The following is a 22,566-nucleotide window of genomic DNA, read 5'->3' as shown; positions in this document are numbered from 1 at the left end:
ACTATCATTATTTACTTCAAATGATTGTATTTTCAAACGTCCTTAACAGGGATTATCTTGGCGTGTCGTGATTCTATTTCGTAGTATACTTTACGCCTATACCCGTATGTCATGCTATCCCATGCAATCCTAATCATTCTAACCGTTGGACCCCAGCGTTTATATTGAATTAGTACCGAGTGTTTAGAATTTATTTTGTATAGTAAGAATATCAATGTAGCGAGTGATTATAATATAAGTCTCATATCATAGCTATAAGTACCACGTTGATTTTCTCTCTCCCCTTTATGGAAAGGTGAGCATTAGTTCTTCTACTTTTAGTAACATTTGGTATAACTGATACAGTTTCCACGCGGCAATATTAGATTGGCAGTCTGTAACGTGATGACCCAAGTTATATTCAGGTCTATTATCTTGACATACCAAAACTTGTTGAGTGTCAACTAGTGCTGGAACAAAAGCACGACCTTCGATACCCCAGTCATTACCAGTTAACACACATTCTGACTCGAGTCAAGTCCAAGTCAATCGACTCTCAATGCGACCCGAGTCAAACCAAGTCACTCGTTCCCTATAAGCGAATCGCTCCAGGTCAAACCACTCGAAGAAGTCGACCCGAGTCACCTCAATACTGGTGTCAACCTATATATGGATAAGCTGACTACCAGCACTCAACTCCCTTAACACCTTACAGTCTGGTATGGAGTCAACTGATTTTTCCATTCCTGCGCTCCGCGTTTTATCCAGTTTTGAGCGGAAGAACGTTAACGCGCATGCACCTCCCATCACCACGAGCAATTTGCTATTTTCGTAAAGTGGGGTTTTGGCATCCTTCCGAACATTCATCAAGCAAATTTTTGTCGCTATCCTTTGTACTCCGGCATGATTAAGCCCCCCATTACAGACAAATTTCACCATTTTGCTGCAGTTAAATATTTCCTGTTCGTCAATTACCCACTGTAGCGCTTCCTTTCCCACCATTAGTTGTGGCCTTATTGTGCAAGAGTTTTGCAATGGCGTGATCAACCCCTCAATTGGGGTCGTATTTTGCCGTTTCTACTAAATTAAATTTTCTTGTTCGTCAATATGCCATCGCAACATGTACAAAAATTACGCCATCCTGCTTCCATATTTACTTACTACTACATTACTTAATCCTTCCATTTTTAATGCTTCCATATTTACTTACTACTGCATTACTTAATCCTTCCATTTTTAACGCTTCCATATTTACTCACTACTGCATTACTTAATCCCGATTTGGCTTAGCAATACCATCCGAAAATTTCGCAATTATGTATTTCGCAATAATAGTCATTGTATAATCATCGTTAATACCGCAAATTTGCCTCGTACATTCTCAAATTCCGTACAATTTTAGGCTTCCATAAACAAATACAGCATGATTTTTTTAAACTATGTTATTTCAACGGAGTTAAATTTAGGTTAATAGTTAATTTCACATGGACTCTAATCCGTGAAAACGGGCCGAACACAACACAACACATAACAACCCTAACTTCTGCCTTTACAATAATTCAGTAATTATTTTCACAATATCTATCTCAGTTTTTCATGCAATGTTACTGCTGTAATATACATCTTTTGGTTATTCCGCCGAACAACCTTTTTAAGATAATTTTTTGCTGCAACTCTCCCGCATTTCGCATAACAAAAATACATACATCCTACCATTGTTGTTACGCTAACCGCAAAAATCAAGACATAATTGTTAAGTGATTCTTCTAAATCCTTTCTATTGTTAATATCCACAATAATTTTACCTGATGCATATCCTTGTTCTATTTCGTGTAGTTTGTGCAATCGTCCATAGAAGTCAAATGTAATTCGGTCCAATCTGTCATATCTGGCCGTAGGTAAGGTATGCGGTATACTGAGTGTAGTTTTTCCTTCTTCTTCGATAGAGGGTGTAATTGAAGAAAGTGCACTATTGGAAGTACTCTTCCAACTTCTGATCACATCATTTTTACTTACTGATGTGGGATCGCTCTGATAGTCACCTGATGAAATTATTGACGTTGATTTAGTTCTTACCTGTAGATCTTGCTTTTTGTTTAAATTATCTGGTTCTGTATTAGAGCGGGACTTGCTGGTGACGAAGTATTGGTGCGTTTCAACTGTCGTTGCTACTTGTGATGTATCAAACAACATATTGAAATGCGCTCTTGGCGGTGTCGTGTCCTTGATTTGATTTGCGTGATGACTTAATTGTATGTAAGACTCAGGTATCTGCGTAATTTGGGATGTTTTCCTTATTGGCACGGATAAGGAGCCTAACATTTCACCATTTTTTGAGGGTATTTGATAGGTCATGGTATTCCATTGTAACCTTGCTTTTACACTTCTCGCCATTGGTACACGTGTTGTTAACCCACTTTCAGAAAAGGTGACTCCTGTCGTAGCAATACCAATGCTTTTCTGAGTGTCCATCTCTGTTGATATAGCCATAGATGGTTCCACAGTTGTGAAAATATCAGTGGGACTCGTCCTGCGTCTTTCTTGCTCACGAACAGTTTTCACCGTAGTTAAGAATGTAATAATAGATGTAGTTGGTCTTGGGCCGGTGTTATCTTCGCGTGAGGAATGCACAGTAGTCAATATGGCTGGGAGCGATGTCGATGAAGTCGTTTCGGAAATAGCAATAGCCGATGTCAACCCTCCAGTATATGGTGTGATTGCAGCAGTGGATAAAGTGGTCGTAATACTATCTGACGTATGTGCAGACGTTTTTGACGTGGAAATTGTCGTATCTGTTGTTAACTCAGTCGTATATTGAGTATTTTTAATTGATGTTGGAGTTTCAATCATTGGTAATGCCATTGTAGTTTCAATAATATTTGTAGAATCCGTAGTATAAGCTATCTGTATGGGCCTATGTTTTAATAAAACATTATATTCTCCGTCTTTGTCATAATAATCGTAGTAGTAATTTCCAGCGTCTTGAAAACTAGTATTATCGTCATAACCGGCATAGCTAATTCCTTCGTCGTAACCTTCTATATAATCGTAGTTATAGTGGTTAGTGTCGTATTGATTCGTCATTCTTACATTTTCCTCAGTAATTGTTATGGTTTTTTCCCGTGTCACAGCGGGTTCTGGAGTCGCTACAACAGAATTGATATCAACCCATATACCAGTCTCGCTACTAGGAGGCACTTCTCGAGTGATTCCTTCGTAACTTACAGTCCTTGTCGTTATTGCTTCCGCGTTACTTCGTGGCATTACGGAGCTAGAAGGTACTTTTCGAGTGGTTCCTTCATAATTTACAGCCTTTGTCGTTATTGATTCCGCGGTACTTAATGACATTTCAGAGTTAGTTCTGATTTTGTTATTGTCCTTATAGGCATAAGGCGTATACACCAATATTCCAGCACATATTGTGGCTGTGTAGGCCACACTTGGTCGGAATATCCGGATATCATGAAACTGCACCTCTATGAGCTTGCGTGTTGACATATAGCTCAGTAATTCTTCATTTATCCTACTCAGTTTCTGAGGTGTCAAGGCTGACCGTAGCGCCTGACTTAGAGACTCCATCTCTTCACCAGTTATGGACCTGTCCAATCTCCCCAGTTTTCTCCGCATTTTATATATGGGCAAAGATAACTGGCGTAACCGCCGTTTTGTTGCTTCTACGTAATACATTCCTAGGCGAGCTAGATAATAGTCCATATTCCTTGTATTTTGCCCATTGCTTTTAAATGATGCAGTCAGGATAAAGTCGCCTAATCTACCGGGTTGTTTACACTTGGGTAGACTCTTAGGCCATGCTTTGAGGGGAGATTCCTGACCTGCAGGTTTTGGAGATGCAATTCGTAACCGACCATTGCTATGATCTGCATACACGGGTTGATTTGTATATGGATCATATAACACTTCCTTAAAGGCCAATGCCGTCTTTAAACTTCCTATTGAATTTCGACAAACCTTTTGATTTTTTTTACGTTCACATTCTATGCTGCCTTGCAACATAGTCGGAAAATTTCTCTTCCCCATTATCCGTTGAGTATCATTATTCAGATGTTCGCGGAGGGCGTAAATCCTCAATCTAAACCAAGTATGACCATCAAAGTTTGCTGGCCTCTCCCTGGGGCCCGTCTCATTTCGAGCCTTCAACCACACGATGTCGTGATGTAATCTGGGTAATTTGACTCCCACTGGCCATTGACTGTAGGAATAAGTTTCTTGCATTCTCGTCCCTAATCCTCTTATGCTATTATCTATTTCCATGACCACAAAGTCTCTGGACAGTATATTTACTGCCAGATCCTCTGTATAAAATGAGCATCCTATGCATTGCATCTGGTTGTCTTCTCCGTGCACACATACGTTAAATTCGCCTTTATTGACTCTCCATCCCGCGATTTCTTCGAAACGCTGCTGACACCTTGCTGTCACTGTTGCATATTGTGCCAAGATATTCATCACTGATAACTTGTACACCGTCAACAGTTGATGTATAGTAACTTGTGGAGTAGCATTAGGAGATATCATCCGAAGGATCGGACCTGGCACAGCCATAGTGCCATGTTCTTCCCTTCCTACCACATACTTCCATGTATGTACTAAGCCAAAGTTATTCTTTCGACGATATGTTGTGGTTCTGGTAAAGGCTGCCAAAGTAATATCGGGAGATATTCTTGATAGTTTCCGATTGCACCCGCACTCTCTTTCGTATTGTCTAACATTGTTCCAATACCTCTTGTCAGACCCCGAGGGTGCAAATAACTTGTACAATTGATCTTGGCTAGCTCGTGTTGGACCAAATTTGGGCGTCTCTTTGTATATTGGAAAATTATTTTCCGTTTCACCTATTGGCCAACTCTCGTTCAATTTGAATAGTCGATTAAGGCGGATGTATCTGAGACCTTGATACCGGAACGTTGTCCATCCTGTAAGATTAAATGTTAACCTCACACTCATAGCAGACAGGGGCAATAATTGGCCATGAGTTTGAAGATATCCTCGGTGTAGTGTTAAGGCTACTGCCAGCACAATCCATAATTTAAGGTAACGATTCATATTATTATAAATTAGTTAGTATATCTGTGGACTTATGAAAAATTTTTAATTAATAAAAGTAAAATCCTTTGAGTACATATGCGTGCACTACATTCTTGTCGATTTGGCTGTTTTAACGGGGGTCGATACCGATGATATGTGCATTGTCAACTGAGTATTCGTGTTTCGCCGTTGTACCTCAGTTTTTAACTTAGGACAGCAAAGACTGCTATAACGACAGCCACAAAACAAGACGATCCCGGCCCCCAATATCAAAATTACTGGAATTAGAACAGACCCCAGGCCGGAAAAAATTCCGCTCACTCCCTTATTGAATATTCCTCCGACCGCACCTAATCCATCTTGTAGAAGATCTCCTGTGCTATCTCCTACTGATTTTATCAAGCTTCCTACACCGTGTGTCATGTCTTCTATCGTTTGGCCCAAGTTATTCATAAATTCTTCTCCTCCAACAAATTCGAAAGGCTTAATTGTAATATTCTCATATCGCCAATCAGAAATATTCATGTACACACTCTTATTTAGATCTTTTCTCCAAACTTGTAAACCCAAATCCACACTCTGTTGGGCTTGATCTAGACTGATTCGGTTAGCACGTAGCTCTACCCCAATGTCATTCGTCTCATTGATGTAAGCGTCTCTATAGGCTATTAATTGCTGAGCGTGTTCTTTTATCCGCAGCGTTCCTTGTCGGATTTTTGTGAGATATACTTTGCTGGAGTCGAATATTAACTTGCCAGTTAAATTAGCCAACTCGTCCAAAACCAATCGATCAAGGGCCAGTTCAGCTTCGCTCATTTCCTTATAGTTTTGAAAAGAGGTCAGGGATGCTGTGGCTTGTCGTACTATCATTTGTCGGTTTCTTTCTATGTACTTTTCCATTAGTACAAGTCGTTTATTTGTTAACGTTGTCCTCATTTCCATGGTAGCGATCGTTTGATCCAGTTTCTGTTGTTGGGCTATTTGCAGAAGAGAGAGTTCGTTAATCTTTCTCCCTAGTGCAGTGGACCTCTGCGTGGCTTGTATCATTCTATTATTGATTTGTCGGCTAAGATCCAATGTTTCTTCATGTAACTGGGATGAAACTGTCGCAACGACGGCGATCGCTGATATCGCAGCAAAAACGAGACATATCAGTCCTGACAGGAACCTTTTACGCCTTCTACGCGTACCCCGTGGGGCGGTATTACTTGATACCAATTCACCTTTAATTTCTATTGGTCCCCCTGGGAAGCGTGGTCGGTTTAGCTCCGGATCAAAATGAACATGGTCCCAAAAGGCTGCCTTCAAAATGCGTCCTCCTACAGGGTCGCGGCACAAATCCTGGTTATGTGATATTCTATTTTTACATGCTTCATCCGATGCAGTAAGAGAGGGGAAGAATTTCCACATAGGCCTGGGAAAAGGTACCCATGTTGATGTAGACGCCTTAAACCTAGTCGGCGCACCATCAAAAAGGTTATTCCACCTCATGCCCTGATTGCCACGATTAGCATACACACTGTGATCCAAATTTGGAAAAGACGGTTGTATCCATTTTACTCTGGGAGGAAAATTTGTCGTTGGTAGATCACCCCATATAGTGGTATTCATTCCTGGCCAGAAATTGCACGAATGGGCTATTACACCACCATCAGGCCAGAAGTGCTCAAACCAGTACTGATTAATCCATCCCCCCTGGGCCCGGCATGGAATGAACTTATCGCGCATATACGGCCATGTACTTATTGTAGTCATTACTATTTCTTGGATGATTATATCTGCCTTATTTGGTTCCAGAGCAGAAATCACTCCTCTAAAATTACACCTGGTACAGATTCCTTTTCTGACCCCTTTTACCCTCCAAGAGTGGTATTGTTGCCAAAAAACACTATGGGAGGCATAATCTTTATCCACTAGATGCCAGCATTGTGTAAAACTATTGCTACTGGCATTATACTTATTTAATTCACTTAATTTTTCTTTGTCCCCGTCTCTCATTGGCTCTTGAAGACATGAGGCTTCAACAGCTGAATAACTTTCGAATAGTCGTATCATAATCAATTTAAATTTGGTTAGAGCAAACATGGAGTAATTTCTGCCAAGGTCATGATACCAGTAATAGTCCCCACTCCAGAACCAGCGAATCCTATAATACCCTATTGGACGTATGAACATGTTTGTTTGTTTAAGAACATCATAGGAAATATTGGGCGTGATTTGGCCCAGGCGCCGTTGACAGAGACAGGTGCGTTCAAAATCTTGTACACTTGTCCAATATCTTCCATGTGGAAACGCCATTTGTTGTAATGAAAAACGCTCAGCTACTACGTAACCAAATGACTTGCTGTAAAATAGTTCAGGCCGTCTATATACATGTCGCTCCGCCGTTTTGTTGAAAATGCTCATCAAGTGATAGTCCTCCCATTGTGTATCATTTAGAGTGATCCATTCTTCAGGCAGGGGTCCCCGTAGTTCCCCTAGCGTCCCCTGAGTGAAAGACCGTGCCCTGCTTGTTACAGGATCTGCAAGTCCGTGCATGCCTTTCGCCGCCGTATGCAGCACCAAATCAGACGTACAAATGATACCAACAAGGATAGACAGAGAATAAGGAAGGATGTCCATGGTACAGACAGTGGTGGTTCTCGCCACGTCATAAACTAAATATAATCGCGCACTAGACCTAGACTACCGTCTGTAAAAACACAAAACAACAGATGTCGTCATTTCCGTCCTGGAACCTTAAAACGGGGTTTACAAATGTGGTAATACAGGAGACCCATCAAATTTGTCAAAATTATACCGTGGATCATTGTGTATGGTGCGCAGGAGTGCCAAGAATCGGTCAGTCTTTTGATGTTGACGTTTCCACAAAAACTCCCCTACGTAATCGGCTAAAAGGTGACGTGCTAAACCACGAGACCTATGTAAGTGATATTTAAGCTGTCCCCAGGCCCCCTCGATTTCATTAGTACAAAAAGCTGTCCGGGGATCTTTAAACCATCGGGAGTGGTCCACTACGCCGTGTATATAACCCTTCCCCCAGCTCTCTATGCCCTTGTAGGAAGGATAAGCATCGGTTAGAATTGTGGACCCCTCTGTCACATTTTCTACTATGAGTTTTCGAAATACTTCAGCAGTTCTGTCAGAAGTTATTTCAATGAACATTTCTCCGGTGGCTTTGTCTATTCCTCCAAACCCCCAAATGGCTTTAACAGCTGGTCCTTTACCAGAGGCAGCCCGGCGCTTGGCTAAGTGCGTTTCATCAATAATTACGCAACCGCCTTCCTTTCCCAAACGTCGCTTGTTCCTGTGAAATTCGGCCGTACAAAGCTTTCGCAATTTGCCGCACCAGGTAACCGTTGAACGTGGGCTAATCTCAGCTTCATGCGAAATTTGGGTTTGCAACGCGTCATGGGACCAAAAGTAGAACAATATTAATAATTTGGGAAGTTCTACCTTGCTTCCCGCGAATATCGAGTGTTTCCGTATAGTCGCCGTAGTGTCACAGGGGTTGCATCGCCACCTAAATCCATCATCGCCTGTTGACGTAATTTCCTCTTTCATTATTTTTTTACATCGCTTGCATTTCATCCTTCGCACCAACAACCCGTGATTTCTCAGAAATTTCACACAATCCCGTGTGTTTAGCAATGCACCCGATTCGACCAAACTCAACACATTGTATGTTCTTTTCCGCGTATCTGCGCAAGTAAATAATACGACATGTGGTGTCGATCAACTCCCCATCGTCTTTAGCGGATCAAACCCCCCTTTTTCTTGGCGTTTTTTGTGTACTGACTCTCTCCTATTTTAATCCCGTGTTATTCCTATGACAGGGTTATTTTTTTCACTTGTTCCTTATCAGACCTAACGATTTTTTCACCCTCATTTCAATGTACATGCAAAACACTTACTATCCTCCTACACACCCATTTTATGGTGCAACAACTATTGCCGCCTAGACCTCCGGGCACTTATTTCACAAGTACCAAAGATACTTTAGTATTTTTTCGACCATTCCAATTTCATTGCACTTTTTGACAATATTGTGGGATGATCATGACTTCGGAAATGTGTTATTTCCTGTAACGTTCGTAGCTCTGTACTATATGTCGTATGCTGCGGCACAGCTAATCAATGTTTCAAGGCTTCATCAGCGGAAAATAGTACCAAAACTATAATTTTCGTTAGTAAATTAACTTTCAGTTGCTCAGAGCGTATAATTTCAGTAGTCGAAAAAATGGTCTTTTACTACTCGACTCGAATCATTAAAAATAATACTCGATTCAGATTCGAGTACTCGAATCATTGTGCTCAGCCCTACTCAAGGCCCCTTACAAAATCAAAACCAAACAATAATGCTGATTTTATGATTTTAATCTGACAGGTGTAGCCAATTTTTACAACCGCTTGTCTATGTTTGTTTGCGTTTTTGAGAACGAAACGTTTTTCGTTAATCACAATAAACCGTTTCTCAACCATCGAAAAAGGTAGTCTTGGCCCTTATAGCACGATCAACCAGATGCACATAGAAACCAGATGCATATAGTAAGCCCCAGAAGTTGCATCGATTACGCTATGGGGGTCCAAGATCACACTGTATTTTGGAGGAGGAGACAGGAGACTGCAGACTGCAAAAAGTTGTTTCCGTCATGGGTCACGGCTGTCAAACACACGACTGGTGCGCTGTATACCAGATAAAACCCAGTAGTAGGTGCTAAAGAGCGTCTGGAATTTGAGCCACAAAAATATGGTAACCCTAGCGCAGATCAGTGGTTCTCAACCTTTTTCACCTCGCGGGCCGGTAAAATTTCAAAAAATGTCAGGCGGACCGGTGAACATTCAAATTTGAAATGAAGCCAAAATGTAAAGTATGCAACCGTTTATTTACAATTATATGGTGCTAGAGTAGGTTGCAATACGTTCACTGTTAAAACTGCGTCCGGGAGGAATTTCTAAAATATGCCTAAATGTCCGGAATTTTGAAGTAGGCTCATAATATTTCTTAAATCAACATAAACATTTCGAGCAGATTTATGCTACATTTATGCTATTTTCGGGCAGATTTATGCTACATAAAAATTTTCTTCTCGCGATATAGTATCATCTTTTTTGGTTTAAATATGGGGACTACCATATTGTCTTACAGCAACTATACCGACCATCCACAAATCCGGGCCGAAAAAGCACTTCGTCAACCCTTCCCAAAAATGTCGGTCTTGGGCCCCCACAGGGCGATAAGCCAAACTTCCGGGGGCTTCGATCCCAGACCATACTGATGGGTGGATGTTTTCACGTGTACTTGTGAGCACATTCATTCTACTCAGTGTAAGCAGAGAGTTTATGTAGCTTAATCGCACCAATGGAGAAAATTTTCGATCATGCACGACTGCATCGATTTTCTCGTTGCCGAATTTTGGCAAACCTTTCGGAGTTCGATGTTAGCCTAAACTTTATTATGTTTAATGGTTTGTTTGGAGGATTCATGGTGTTTGTCGACTACAACGGTCATTTACACCAGGGCGATTTTCTGCATTTTGGGTTCCGTATCTGCCGACATGTAGCCCACTTCAAGGCTTTTTGTAAGACACCGCTTACGCGGATGAGGTGGCGTGGAGGAGCCTAGATAAACCTCCAACACTTGGGTAGGAATTCTGAAGTCGACCACGGTCGGACTCGAACCCGCAATCAATTGATGTTGCAGCTGTGGATTATACCACTGCGCTATGACACCACATTGTAATCCTTAGTCTTTATTCGAATCTTGGATCCACCGAAGATTCCAGATTTAAGCTTCTCGTTTGGTATGGATACTAGGTTAGGGTTACCATATTTCAGAAACCCAAATTCCGGACACTCTTTAGCGCCCACTAGTGGTTTTCAAAATTAGTTATGACGTCACACTAGCAAAGCTTTGCTCAGAGACCAGAGGTGCTGGTCACGATCCGGTTCAAGAGTGTGTTGCTGTGTGTTGTGTAACCGGGATCGAAAGCACATGTTTACAGCCTCCTCCCGCCCAAATATACAATGATTTTGAGCCCACACTATAGGCTAATCCAGGGGTTATCAGCCATTTTTTGGCTGTGGCCCATTTTCCGGTTTGAAAATGTTCTGTGGCCCACCTCTTATAAAGTCATAGTGCATTTCAATGTGTGGTAGACTAATCGCCACCGATATGGCTTTTTCTCTAAAATATACGCATTTTTCTTTCATTAGGCTACTGTCCATATTTAAATGTCGATCCGAGGGAACATGAAATCGCGCGGAGCGCGACAAAAAATTTAAAGGTACATAAATCTCCAACAGACAACCAACGAAATAATTATTACCAACTTAGAGCTCTCCCAATTGTTGGTTAGGGGTGCGAAAGTTACGGCCCTGCAATATCGTGTAACTCGTGTGTACCTGTACACTCTACATCCTCTGTTCGACTCAAGTCGCGAAACCCAATGATCCAATCCCCGCATTCACTGTATGATTAGGGGTTTAATTCCACTCTGATGGGGAATACTAAACCCATTCTGGGCCGCTTTAAACAATTCTTTGATGAATGGGATACTACAGAGAAGTGTTGAAATTTTTTTAATACGCTAGTAATACAGTGTAGGCCTACCTAGTATATGTCTTGTACCTTTGAAGTTGTGATGTAATAACATTAATTCCAAGGATACCACCAATTCATGTGACTCTTACGTTATGTATAACGATTTCAAGGCCGGACATTTTTAGACCGACTCCGAAGATTAATATGCTGTGCCAACTCCTCAATCCATTATGACCCTGCCGGAATACTTGGATATTTCAGCATTAACTTTCAGTTATTATATAATTGAAATTATTTTCGTCGCTGCCGGTCGGAGGTTGTCATAGCTGGTGGGACAAAAGCCGCCGTATCCCCTCCCATTTCGACTTGTACATTCATGACTCCATACGTGCCACTAAGTCTCATCAGAGTCGGATGAAAAGCTTTATGTAGCATAGGCTACGTATAATTCGATAACATCAATATATTTTTTTTAATATGAACAAAAAAAAAAATGCAACCAAACTTTCATGAATTCTATAATTTTCGAAATAGCTCTGTGGCCCACCAAAATTACTCCTGTGGCCCACTAGTGGGCCATGGCCCACCCTTTGAGAACCCCTGGGCTAATCGATGCAACTTCTGGGGGGGGGGGGGCTTGCTATATGAATCTGGTTTATATATGCAACTGGTCGTTAAATTGTTTGAATGAATAATGAATTCAGTCAATAACATTGGTCATTCCATATATCACTATATAGCTACTGCTCTCCGCCCACACGATCAGAGTTAGCGTTAGAGCTGGTGGAGGATGATGAGTTCGAAAATACAGGGAGCGTAATTGCACATGGTTAAGTCATGTTCATGTCCTACCGATAAGATTGTTTATCAGCCTTATGCCGGTGCGCACCTTTTATGGTCGCGGCTCCATCTCCAATTTGAAAATGTTCCGTGGCCCAGATCAAACTTTGAAGAGCCGATTACAATTAGGCTTATTCCAGTAAATGAAGGTTGTTTTTATTTATATTTTATTGCAGTTTTTGCGAGGGTGATAGTCTCCATAATAAAATCAATAAATGTGATAGTAAATCGCGCGCAGCGCGAAGAAAAATTTCATGCATCAGCATAAATATTCCCCAAAAATATTATTTTTAAGCTGGTTTACGAAAAAGTTATGAGCATACGCCAAGTCTTCAAAATTCCGGACATTTGGCATATTTTAGAAATTCCTCCCGGACGCTAGTTTGAACAGTGAAATTCCGGACATGTCCGGGAAATTCCGGACGTATGGCAACCCTATACTAGGTATACCCACGTTGTTGGTACGTCGTGGCGAGGTAATGGCTGACAACGCAATGCAATAGCTGCAACGCAATGTTGGAAAATGTTTCAAAAAAATACGCTATAATTTATGTTCATTTGCAAAATAATTTTGGGCTCTTTTCAAGCTCGGCCACTCTCCAATGGGGCGGTTTGGGGTGCCCCAGTTACGGTCCTGCACAAAATGAATGAATCGAAAACGAATGATCGCGCCAACTGTGCTGTTTAGCAATGAGTCAGCTCGCATTTGCTCTGTTGGCTACTTGTTGCTCGCGTCGTCAAATGACACGTCTTGAACTTTAAATGAAATCGAACATGTTTCCAGCGCTAGTGTTACCTCACGAAGTTCTGAATCATTTTAAAATTTGATGTTTTGTTTATTATATAAATGAACAAGCCTTCAACATTGCATCTTGAAATTAAGATGTAAAAATGTAATGTAACTGGCGGACCGGCAGGAATGTCCTCGCGGACAGGATGTTGAGAACCACTGACGTATATCATATGCGACCGGCGTCGTTAGCGCACTGCAGCCACAGTTAAAGCTGGATTTAATATGAACCGAGAATGTCCGAAGCCTCAGAAGCAAGGTTGTAATGACTCGACCCGAGTCCGACTCGAGTTGCGATTTGATGATGACGCGACTTGACTCGAAGTCTTTTATCAAAATACCAGGCTTGTAACCAAGTCACAGGTCTCCGAGTCGCTAATGAATCTCACATTTGTAATTTCGACTCGAGTCAAGTCGAGTCATTTTCAAATTCACCACCGAGTCAAGTCCGGGTTCAAGTCAGCGAGCATAGGGTCGAGTCCGAGTCATGGTATTATCAGGGTTGTAAGCAAGTCAAAGGTTCCGAGTCACAAGTCAATCACACTTCTGTAGTTTTGACTCGAGTCAAGTCGAGTCATTTTCAATTCATCACCGAGTCAACTCCGAGTCCAAGTCACGGAGTAGAGTGTCGAGTCCAAGTCATAGTGCTTTGACGCGATTCCCAGTCCAAGTCACTGTATTGACTGTTCCGTTCTGAGCTGATGCCATGTGAACCCCAATTTTTACAACTCTGCTCGGTGATATCGAATGCTTCGCATTCATAATCTACTAATTTTCATTACTTTTAACAGTCTCTAGTAGCATTATCAAGTACGAGTTCTGATATACGAAATAATAATAGTGTGATAACTTTACTATTCTTTGAAATTAAAATAAAATGCCTGTCTTAGTAGAACCAGTCTCGAGTCATATGACTTGGTCCGAGTCTTGTGCAATGATTCGAGTCTGAGCCCAAGTTAAACGCACTTTCTATAACTCTTGTTTGGTGATATCGAATGGTTCGCATTTATAATATAATAATTTTCCTCGCTTTTAGCAGTTTCTGGTCGCATTTTCTAGTACCAGTACCAATAGACGAAATACCAATTGTGTGGTTACTTTACTATTCTTCGAAATTACGATGAAATGTCGGTCTTGGCCGTATGAGTCTCGAGTCATATGACTTGGTTCGAGTCATAACCGCCATCGCCAATCATGGATCGGTCAATGACTACGTTGTGAACGATATATTAGAATATATTGCAGAACTTCAAAATAACAATAAATCAATCAAGTTCATCTTGATACCTGGGCAATGAGGGCATGCTGGTATTCGTGGCAACGAAATCGCCGATCAATTAGCCAATGACTCTTCTTCAAGAACAAAATGGCGGGAACAATCAATTATGACCTCTTAGGAAACCATTGCATATGTGAATGGGATCAGATATACCAAAGCACTGGAACCGGGAGAGCGTATAAGAATCTGCGACCATCAATTACCGGCGACAGAGCTCAAATTGAAGTGGTCATTGCAGACTGAATCAACATCGACATAAGGTCCGTTGTTCTGAGACTTCACTACGTAAGCAATGCAATGCAGAAGAATCTATAGAGCAATTTTTGTTACAATGTGTGAGATATCAACATCAAAGGAGACAAATAAATGATGCTGCGCTAGTGAACCGAATAAATTGGATTTTGAAAGACGTTCTAACAGATCCAAAGATATTGGATAATGTTGCAGAGTTCGTGATATCTTCGGAGGATTTATATAGTATAGCTAATACATGTACAATTGTACATTTATAATTTGTTTAACCAAATGTGTTGATGTCATGTTTGTATATTGTATAGTGTCGGCAAGCTCCGTGTATTGAATGTGCAATGTGCATGTTGGTATGCCAATAGTACTGAGCGATGATATATGTTTGGATAATATAAATTCATTCTAATAGAAGTGGCGCACAAAACCTGTGCTGTGATCAACGCCACTATCACGATTTTTACACTTGACAATTCTTCATCTACTGCAATTCTGTAATCTGACTTCTCCATGAATTACACAGGAATTACAATTTGCCTGTATTACTGAAATTTTAAAATTTACTCCAATCTCGCCATTGTCCTTTGGGGGCAGGTTGCTTACCGGATTATGTGTGTAGTTACCAGTTTTTACTTTGGGGACAGGTTGCTTCCCGGATTATGTGTGTAGTTACCAGTTTTACTGTGAATAAAAAATATAGTAATAAGTCATATGACTTGAGTCTCAGACGGCCAACGCCGACATTTCAATGTATTTTCGAAGACACTGGCTCTGGTACTTGAAAATGCCACCAGAAACTGGTAAAAGTGAGGAAAATTAGTATATTTCAAATGCGAACCATTCGATATCCCCAGACAGAGTTGGCTTTAACAGGACTTCAACTAGAAACTGAGCAGTCAACGCAACGACTAGGACTCGGTGCTTTCTGATTTGGTTACAACCCAGCTCTGAAGTGTAGGAAACGTGGTAAACGATAGAAAACAAACGGAAGCCGACCTTCCAAACGAGATTCAGTATAAGAATACTGCTGTATTTACTATATTTACTTTCAACGAAAGACAATCCTCCCATGTGTCTCAGTTGTCCTCCAACTTCGTTCACAGCTTTACACACATACATGCCCAAATCATCGGGACCTATGTCCTTGAGCACTAGTGTTGAGCTGCCGAGTCCATGTTTCTGGGGCGGTACGTATCTGCCGCCTCGGTACCAGGAAACCTTCGGAACTGGAATCCCCAATGCAGAACAGTTGATATTCAGATTCATACCCATCTCTACGAAAGGTTGTTCTTCGGAAACTGACAAATCATGGGCAGCAACTGGAATGCAATTTTCATGCACGTGTTACGCGAGAAGATACCACAAACTGCATACACGTTACTATTATTCGAAAAAAGACCACCATATACACTTAACACCAATGATTTCTAAAATGCATTCAATTAAATATGGCGGAGATCCCAATCATAACTTCATCGCACAAGTAAGAGGACCCGAATACATAGATAGTTCATGTAATGATAATGTTGATTTACAGCGTTCGCGCTATTTGTTTCCTGGAATATCCTCCGCATTTTTGTTAATCCCAATGTTATACTCGTGCAACTCATTTAGTAGGACTCACATAGTATAAGTTTAAAGATTGCTATTGTGGATTGAATATTGATTTTATTACCGGTATATGTAAGTGATGATCATGTAGCTTCCCGCGTGGATAATGGTTTGTTGAGCTCAGTTTGAGATCTTCATAGTACAGCTAGTTTGCGAAGGCGGACGTAAATTTGAGTTGCCACATCCAATGGATCATGATATGTGCTGGCAGTAGTCATGATAATAATCGTTTATTTTGCCTATTTTGATTTGTAAAAGGCCGCTCGCCAAGCTCTTCTTTTCCACAAAGACTCTAATGTGAGATGGACAAGAAATACTGCGATGTAGGCTATAAATAAGTTATTATGACAGAGGAAACGTCGGTTTTCTGAATTTATCATTACAAGCATTGCTATACTCAATGATGGTGCCTGAAAAATGATATCAGCACGTAGGGGGTTGAACAGGTGTCTATCAAAAAGTGGCCACCAAGCGCTGTAATTAACGTCGATTAGAACTACGTATGCGCTGCCAGAGCTGCTCATAATAAACGCGGCTTACAATTTCCGTGATGTGTAGGTTACAGGTGGCAGAATTTTGTGTTCGTTTTGTTTTATTCGACCAAAGATCGTTCATCTTTATTTTGGTACCAATAATTATTTCGCCATCTTTTATTCAAAATGGAAGTTGACCTTATATTATATAAGGGTCGTATTTAAAACGAAACTGATCAGCTATGAAGTTGCTCAATGTATATATTAAGATGCTGCAAACGAATAACATCCCGATTTATGAAATGATGTCATAACCTTCAATGGCATCAAGCTATCCGTTATGATTGTTAGCATTCTGGTTGCATTTTGTGATATGACGATAATAGGGGCGAAAAATTCTTCACTATCATAAACGGGGGCGTGTTCAATAAAGTTTGAGAGCCACTGTGATAGCGAGAAGGGATATTGTTTTTCCACCTTTCGAAGCCTTATTTATCGTATCGCTCTGCCAAAGTATATCAGCGAATGTGACTAAAATCCAATCGAGTAAATTGGATTCGCTTTTCGACCTGTTACCTGATATTTACGGTACATGAACTCAGTCATACCTTGCTCGCATATGAACGACATTGACTGAAGGCAGTCGGCATCGGAAACACCATCATCAGACACACTGATGCACGAATTTTCTTTTTTCTCGCTGTCGACCCAAAATGGCGTCATGCTCGGGCTGAAAATAATTCATAGGGGACGAATAGCAACCATAGGACGAGAGCGTGACAGAGAGTGTATTTAGCAAGATTATTTTGGTGAACCTCACCTACATCGAAATATATATTAAGTCTGTCAACGGTTCTATACGGGCTGTATCGTGTGGTCTCTTTGTGAAGACTTTCATCTCTCGCTCAGTGTATGAATTAACATTGCGCGGAAAAAGAAAGAAAGACTGACAGGTTTGCCTTCGAGAACCTAAAAGATCGTGTGACTTTCTGACTGTGGCTTGTATGAGTTTCTGACTGTGGCTTCATATCGATTTTGTTTCCATTTATTCTCTATAATATTCAATATGATCAAATATGGAATCAGCCCATGAATGCAAGTAGCCTATAAGTTCCACAACCAGGAGTTCCATTCAGGGTCACGAAATGGTAAAAGCCATCGCTAGGGGCCACAAAATACAGGCTAATCCCTAACTATGATATATGTTAAAAGCCGGCTATCACTTACTTTTCCAGGTTCGACAGCAGAGCTTCTAAATTCTCATCATCATGAAGCAATGCTAGTCTAGATTTATGTCTTTTACAAAATTGCCGAGCTTGGAGATAAGACCTCCGATCAATGTATCCATCATATACAGTAAATGCACTGTATTCGTACGGTTTAGATTTGGTACCAGCTGCTGAAACGAATATAAGTAGACGGTTGTTGTTTCTTCGACACGATAATATATTTTCACCACATCGGTTATATCCTATACCCCCATCTGGATTTCCATAATCTACCTAATGCCAACCTAAAAACATTGTAGCCTAATTAGTCTCGATTTTAAAATTCGTGGCTGGATTCTGCCCGAAAACTATGAGATTGGTTTTACTTGACACGGTAGGCAATTGACTTCCTTCCTAACATTATTTTATTCGTATAAGCCTACGTCAATGCCAATGTCCCACGAGTCTGCGCGCACTCGTCAAATCTCTGAGCGGTCCCATGGACAACAGTGCGTATCAACGAAAAAAATTCGGCTTTTCGTGCTGAGCGACTTTGTCAGCAATGCGCAGCTTAGAGGGAACATTTGAAAACCCATTCAGAATGATCATGTGGACGATGAATGATAGTTGTGTTATTGTTTTCAATATGTCACATTTCAACTACAATATCAATCAGTTGCCGAGCGAGATAGTGCCATGGTGATACGTCCGGCTTCTTGATAGGCAAGTCGTGGGCTCAATCCCCGGCCGGGTCAGACCAAAGACTCGAAAATTGGTCTCCGCGGTTATACCGCTTGGCGTTCAGCATCCACGGATAGCATGGGGGAGAAAATATGGTGGTGCAGACTAGATGACCTTGCTTGATGGTCGTATCACATTTGTATCGTTACAGCATCTCGATGGTACAGGCGAAAATATATATGGTCTCTCTCTCTCACACTCTCTCTTTTACTGGACATTGCTTGGTCGACGAAATGACGGGATTTGGAGATGCAAATCATGCCTGCTCACAAGTTCAGTTAACATTTTGACTAAGACCAACATTGATATATTTACTGCCATCCCTTTGGATCTGTAAAGTAAAGTTCATAACCAGGGGTGGGCAAACTACGGCCCGCGTGCCGCATGCGGCCCTCATTACCGTTCTGTGCGGCCCGCGGGAGTCTAAAGAAACTTGATAAAAATGCGTACTAAAATTCGAATTAATGCAGGTACTCGATGAAACTTTTTCTTAGTATATTTCACCATTATAATTGTGAGGCAGTGGTTCCACAACTGGGGGGCGCGCCCCCCTTTGGGGGCGTGAAAGTATCTGAAGGGGACGCGAAGCTGAGCTCGAGTGAAAAAAATGCGCGATTTTCTTCCCATTCATGATTATTGCTCTGTATTTAGTCACAGTTTCATATTTAAAAATCTCTCATCCACAGTCGTAACCTTCCATGTCTTTCATTAACTATCCGATAGGTTTGCTAGCATCCTGGTTGCGTTTTGTGATATTACGATAAGGGGTTGGGGGGTTGGGGGCGAGATCTTTCACCATCATAAGCGGGGCGTGTCTTACAAAGTTTGAGAACCACTGTTCTAAGGTAAATAATTCATATATTATTTTTTTATGTTTAATTTCTGGCGCGACAGTCAGATCCCAAGGCCCACGCAGTTTGATAGGTTTCAACTGCTAAACATCACAGAAATCCTAAACGAAATTGGCATAATTCGGATCACAAGTGTGCTTTCAGATTGGTCACTCCAGTTTTACTTATTTCAGTGATGTGCTTATTCAAAGCGATTCGCGCGTGTCTTAGGTTGATTCGTTCTCTTTATGCGTAGAATTGGGGTATTTAAATTTCAAGCCTGTTCTAAGAATCGGGACAAAACCGTCTTTCGTCTCTATAGTTTTGAAAAATTGGTTATTGAGATCGACCAGCCTATAAAATCTCGCCACTATGTTTCTGACGCGTGTACGATATCATCGAAGCAATGTTTTGTTTGTTTTAAATAAGCACATATATTATATCTATGTCCTCACTATATAATCAAATACCAATATTGCGTTAGTTTATGTAGTGCGGCCCGCGAATGGATTCAGATGTTGAATGCGGCCCGCGAGCTCAAAAGTTTGCTCAGCCCTGTCATAAGCGAATTGAAAATCGCACTGGCGGCAAGCATAAGCGAGCAGTCACTCAGAGATGTGATTTTGTAATGATTTATAGAAAAGACGCCCCAAAAATCCATAATGGTACTCGTGGTACTATAGTAATAAATTAAAATATCCAGGTAGTAGCAAATTGAATAAGTTCTTGAAGTTAGTGATTTTGTCATCGTAAAATTTCGTAGTACGACTTAATCAACATGCATACGTTCAAATGATTACCCAAATTATAATATTTTTCAAATTTCTGCTCGTCAGGAAAAAAGGTTGGTAACCACTGGTTCACTAAGCACAATGAAATATAGTTACATGCTAAGTTTCGACACCAGAGATTTGAAATTGACATGGTAATCAAATAGTGCAAGTCTGGAACTATTGCTTACGCAAAACAGCTCATCTTGGAAGTAGGGCTTTTGATCCCTATTCCCCTCATATACACTACAGGATTGGTTCTATTTACCCTTTCCGTTAGGTACAGGTACTTTGTATAGATAATGGCGGAGTTACTGACAGCTGCACAGAATTGCAATCATATTACTTAAACTTCGCTAATTTAGGGTCCCAGGTGCGCGACACGGTAGCGTATTTCTAACTATTTAAACCTGAAGTGTATTCGATACTGAACAATATCCGACATAAGGTTTATGTCGATATTAATTTTGTGTTCGTTTTGGGATGTAATCTAATTTTTACTGATTTAACCACAGTCCGTCGTCTAATCTAGAGGTCGCAAAGGTTGCAAGTCAAGAGAAGATTCAGAATCACACTGGTGACGATCACTGATAAAAGTTTAAAAATTCCAATATAATCTCTTTAATCACAAAATGAGTGTGACTGGCAGTGACGTAAGCATGAGGTTGTTTCGTATGTCCAATCCCCATTGCTTCTTGGAAGAAGCAATGACTCGAGTCCGACTTGCGTAAAATGCCTAAAATGATTCGACTCGAGTCAATTTCTGTATTGAAAATACGGGAGCCATTCTATATCACTTGAGCAGAGCTGAAAATAGTGGGAATCTCATGGAATCAAATACCCCTCCTCAGAAACTATGGTAGTCGATGTTATGCCAATGCCGGATTACCCTGACCTTGCCGTAAGTAGGGCTGGGCACAATGATTCGAGTACTCGAATCTGAATCGAGTATTAATTCTAATGATTCGATTCGAGTAGTAAAAGACGAAATTTTCGAGTGCTGAAAATATACGCTCCTCGCAACTGAAAGTTAATTTACTAACGAGAATTATAGTGTTGATACTATTTTCCACTGAGGAAGCCTTGAAACCTTGATTGGCCGTGTCGCACCATACCAGACATCAGACATGGGTTAATCGCGATTAGTAAACGTAATCGATTACGACGATTACAGCATTTTCAAGTAATCGTAATCGCAATCGATTACATTCGAAAAAATTCCGAAGTAATCGTAATCGTAATCGACTACTTCCCATATTTAATCGATTTTTCTGTGAAAGAACGATTACTTTTTATTTGTACAAGGACTGTGCCATAAACTGAACATTCGTGAACAAGGAAGAGGTAATATACCCGTTATTGAGAGCACAAACGTCTGATTTTCAAATGCCACTGTTCATTATTACGTCAGAAGTAGCCTATTAGCTCTCCTCGTCTTTGCGTAAGCAGTATCCACACATAGTAATTAGATCTTCGATGTACATTTGTGTGATTGTAAGAACACCCACCGTGCTGTATATCGGGTTATCAATATACATTTCAGACGCCACTACCTTGCAGCAGGATGATTAATCACCTCCGAGTCGACCGAGTCGTTTGTTTTTGCCGTTTCTCGTAATGACACCTTGCATTGCATTATCTGTATTAGGTTGAAGGCAGAATTTTATGTCCACCTTTTCTTATTCTCATATCATTCTACTCAAAACGGGCGCCAATCGCTATTTCACAATTCTTTACTGAACATTTGGACCTGCCGTCATAGCCATCGGCTTATATAGGCTACCATGTTAGCGTGGGTCGTAGCTAGAATCAGAATCAAAACAACAAAATCGTATCCCACTCTAAACGTTGGTCTTGGGCCCCCATTGGGTAGTCAATTTTCAAGTTGAAGTTTTAATTTCGTCAATAATATTGGTAATGGCATTTATATGGCATTTTAAATCCTATCTCAACCACCGATGGCCAGATTTACCTGAAGAACAGGAGGTGCGTAATTCATAATTATAACGTCTGTTATCTTGCAATAATTACTTTATTATATGTTGTTAATTCGTGACCTCCGGTCTGTTGTATAGTCAAAAGATATTGTAGTGGCCCAAACGTAGCAGACTAAAAGGAAAACTTGCGTGAGACGCACACACAAATTTTCATGTCTAATGCTCTGAGGGTGTCCAAGTGCATCGTCGGCCCAGATTGAAAGGACCGAACT

The 22,566-nt window shown here is 40.9% G+C and overlaps 2 protein-coding genes across 3 annotated transcripts in view; one reads left to right on the top strand and one right to left on the bottom strand.

Annotated features, from left to right (window-relative positions):
• LOC145439865 (uncharacterized) overlaps positions 1-22,566 on the top strand; it is a 437,408-nt gene that overhangs the window by 186,876 nt on the left and 227,966 nt on the right. The window lies entirely within an intron of this gene.
• Positions 1-22,566, bottom strand: part of LOC145439848 (uncharacterized) — a 62,363-nt gene that overhangs the window by 36,469 nt on the left and 3,328 nt on the right. Inside the window, exons 5-7 of one of the 2 annotated variants that reach the window (XM_080317497.1) lie at positions 18,036-18,207; positions 17,417-17,538; positions 15,771-16,043 (exon numbers count right to left, since the gene is read on the bottom strand). In XM_080317497.1, coding sequence (XP_080173623.1) covers positions 15,771-16,043; positions 17,417-17,538; positions 18,036-18,207 — 567 coding nt within the window. The remainder of the gene's footprint in view (positions 1-15,770; positions 16,044-17,416; positions 17,539-18,035; positions 18,208-22,566) is intronic. The other variant, XM_080317498.1, reaches the window with a different exon arrangement.

The sequence above is a fragment of the Botryllus schlosseri genome, chromosome 5 (assembly GCF_051294905.1).
Source record: "Botryllus schlosseri isolate E-star chromosome 5, Bs_hap1, whole genome shotgun sequence".
Classification (NCBI taxonomy): Eukaryota; Metazoa; Chordata; class Ascidiacea; order Stolidobranchia; family Styelidae; genus Botryllus; species Botryllus schlosseri.
The sequence above is the reverse complement of the archived record's forward strand: the minus strand, read 5'-3'. Positions and strand labels throughout refer to the sequence as shown.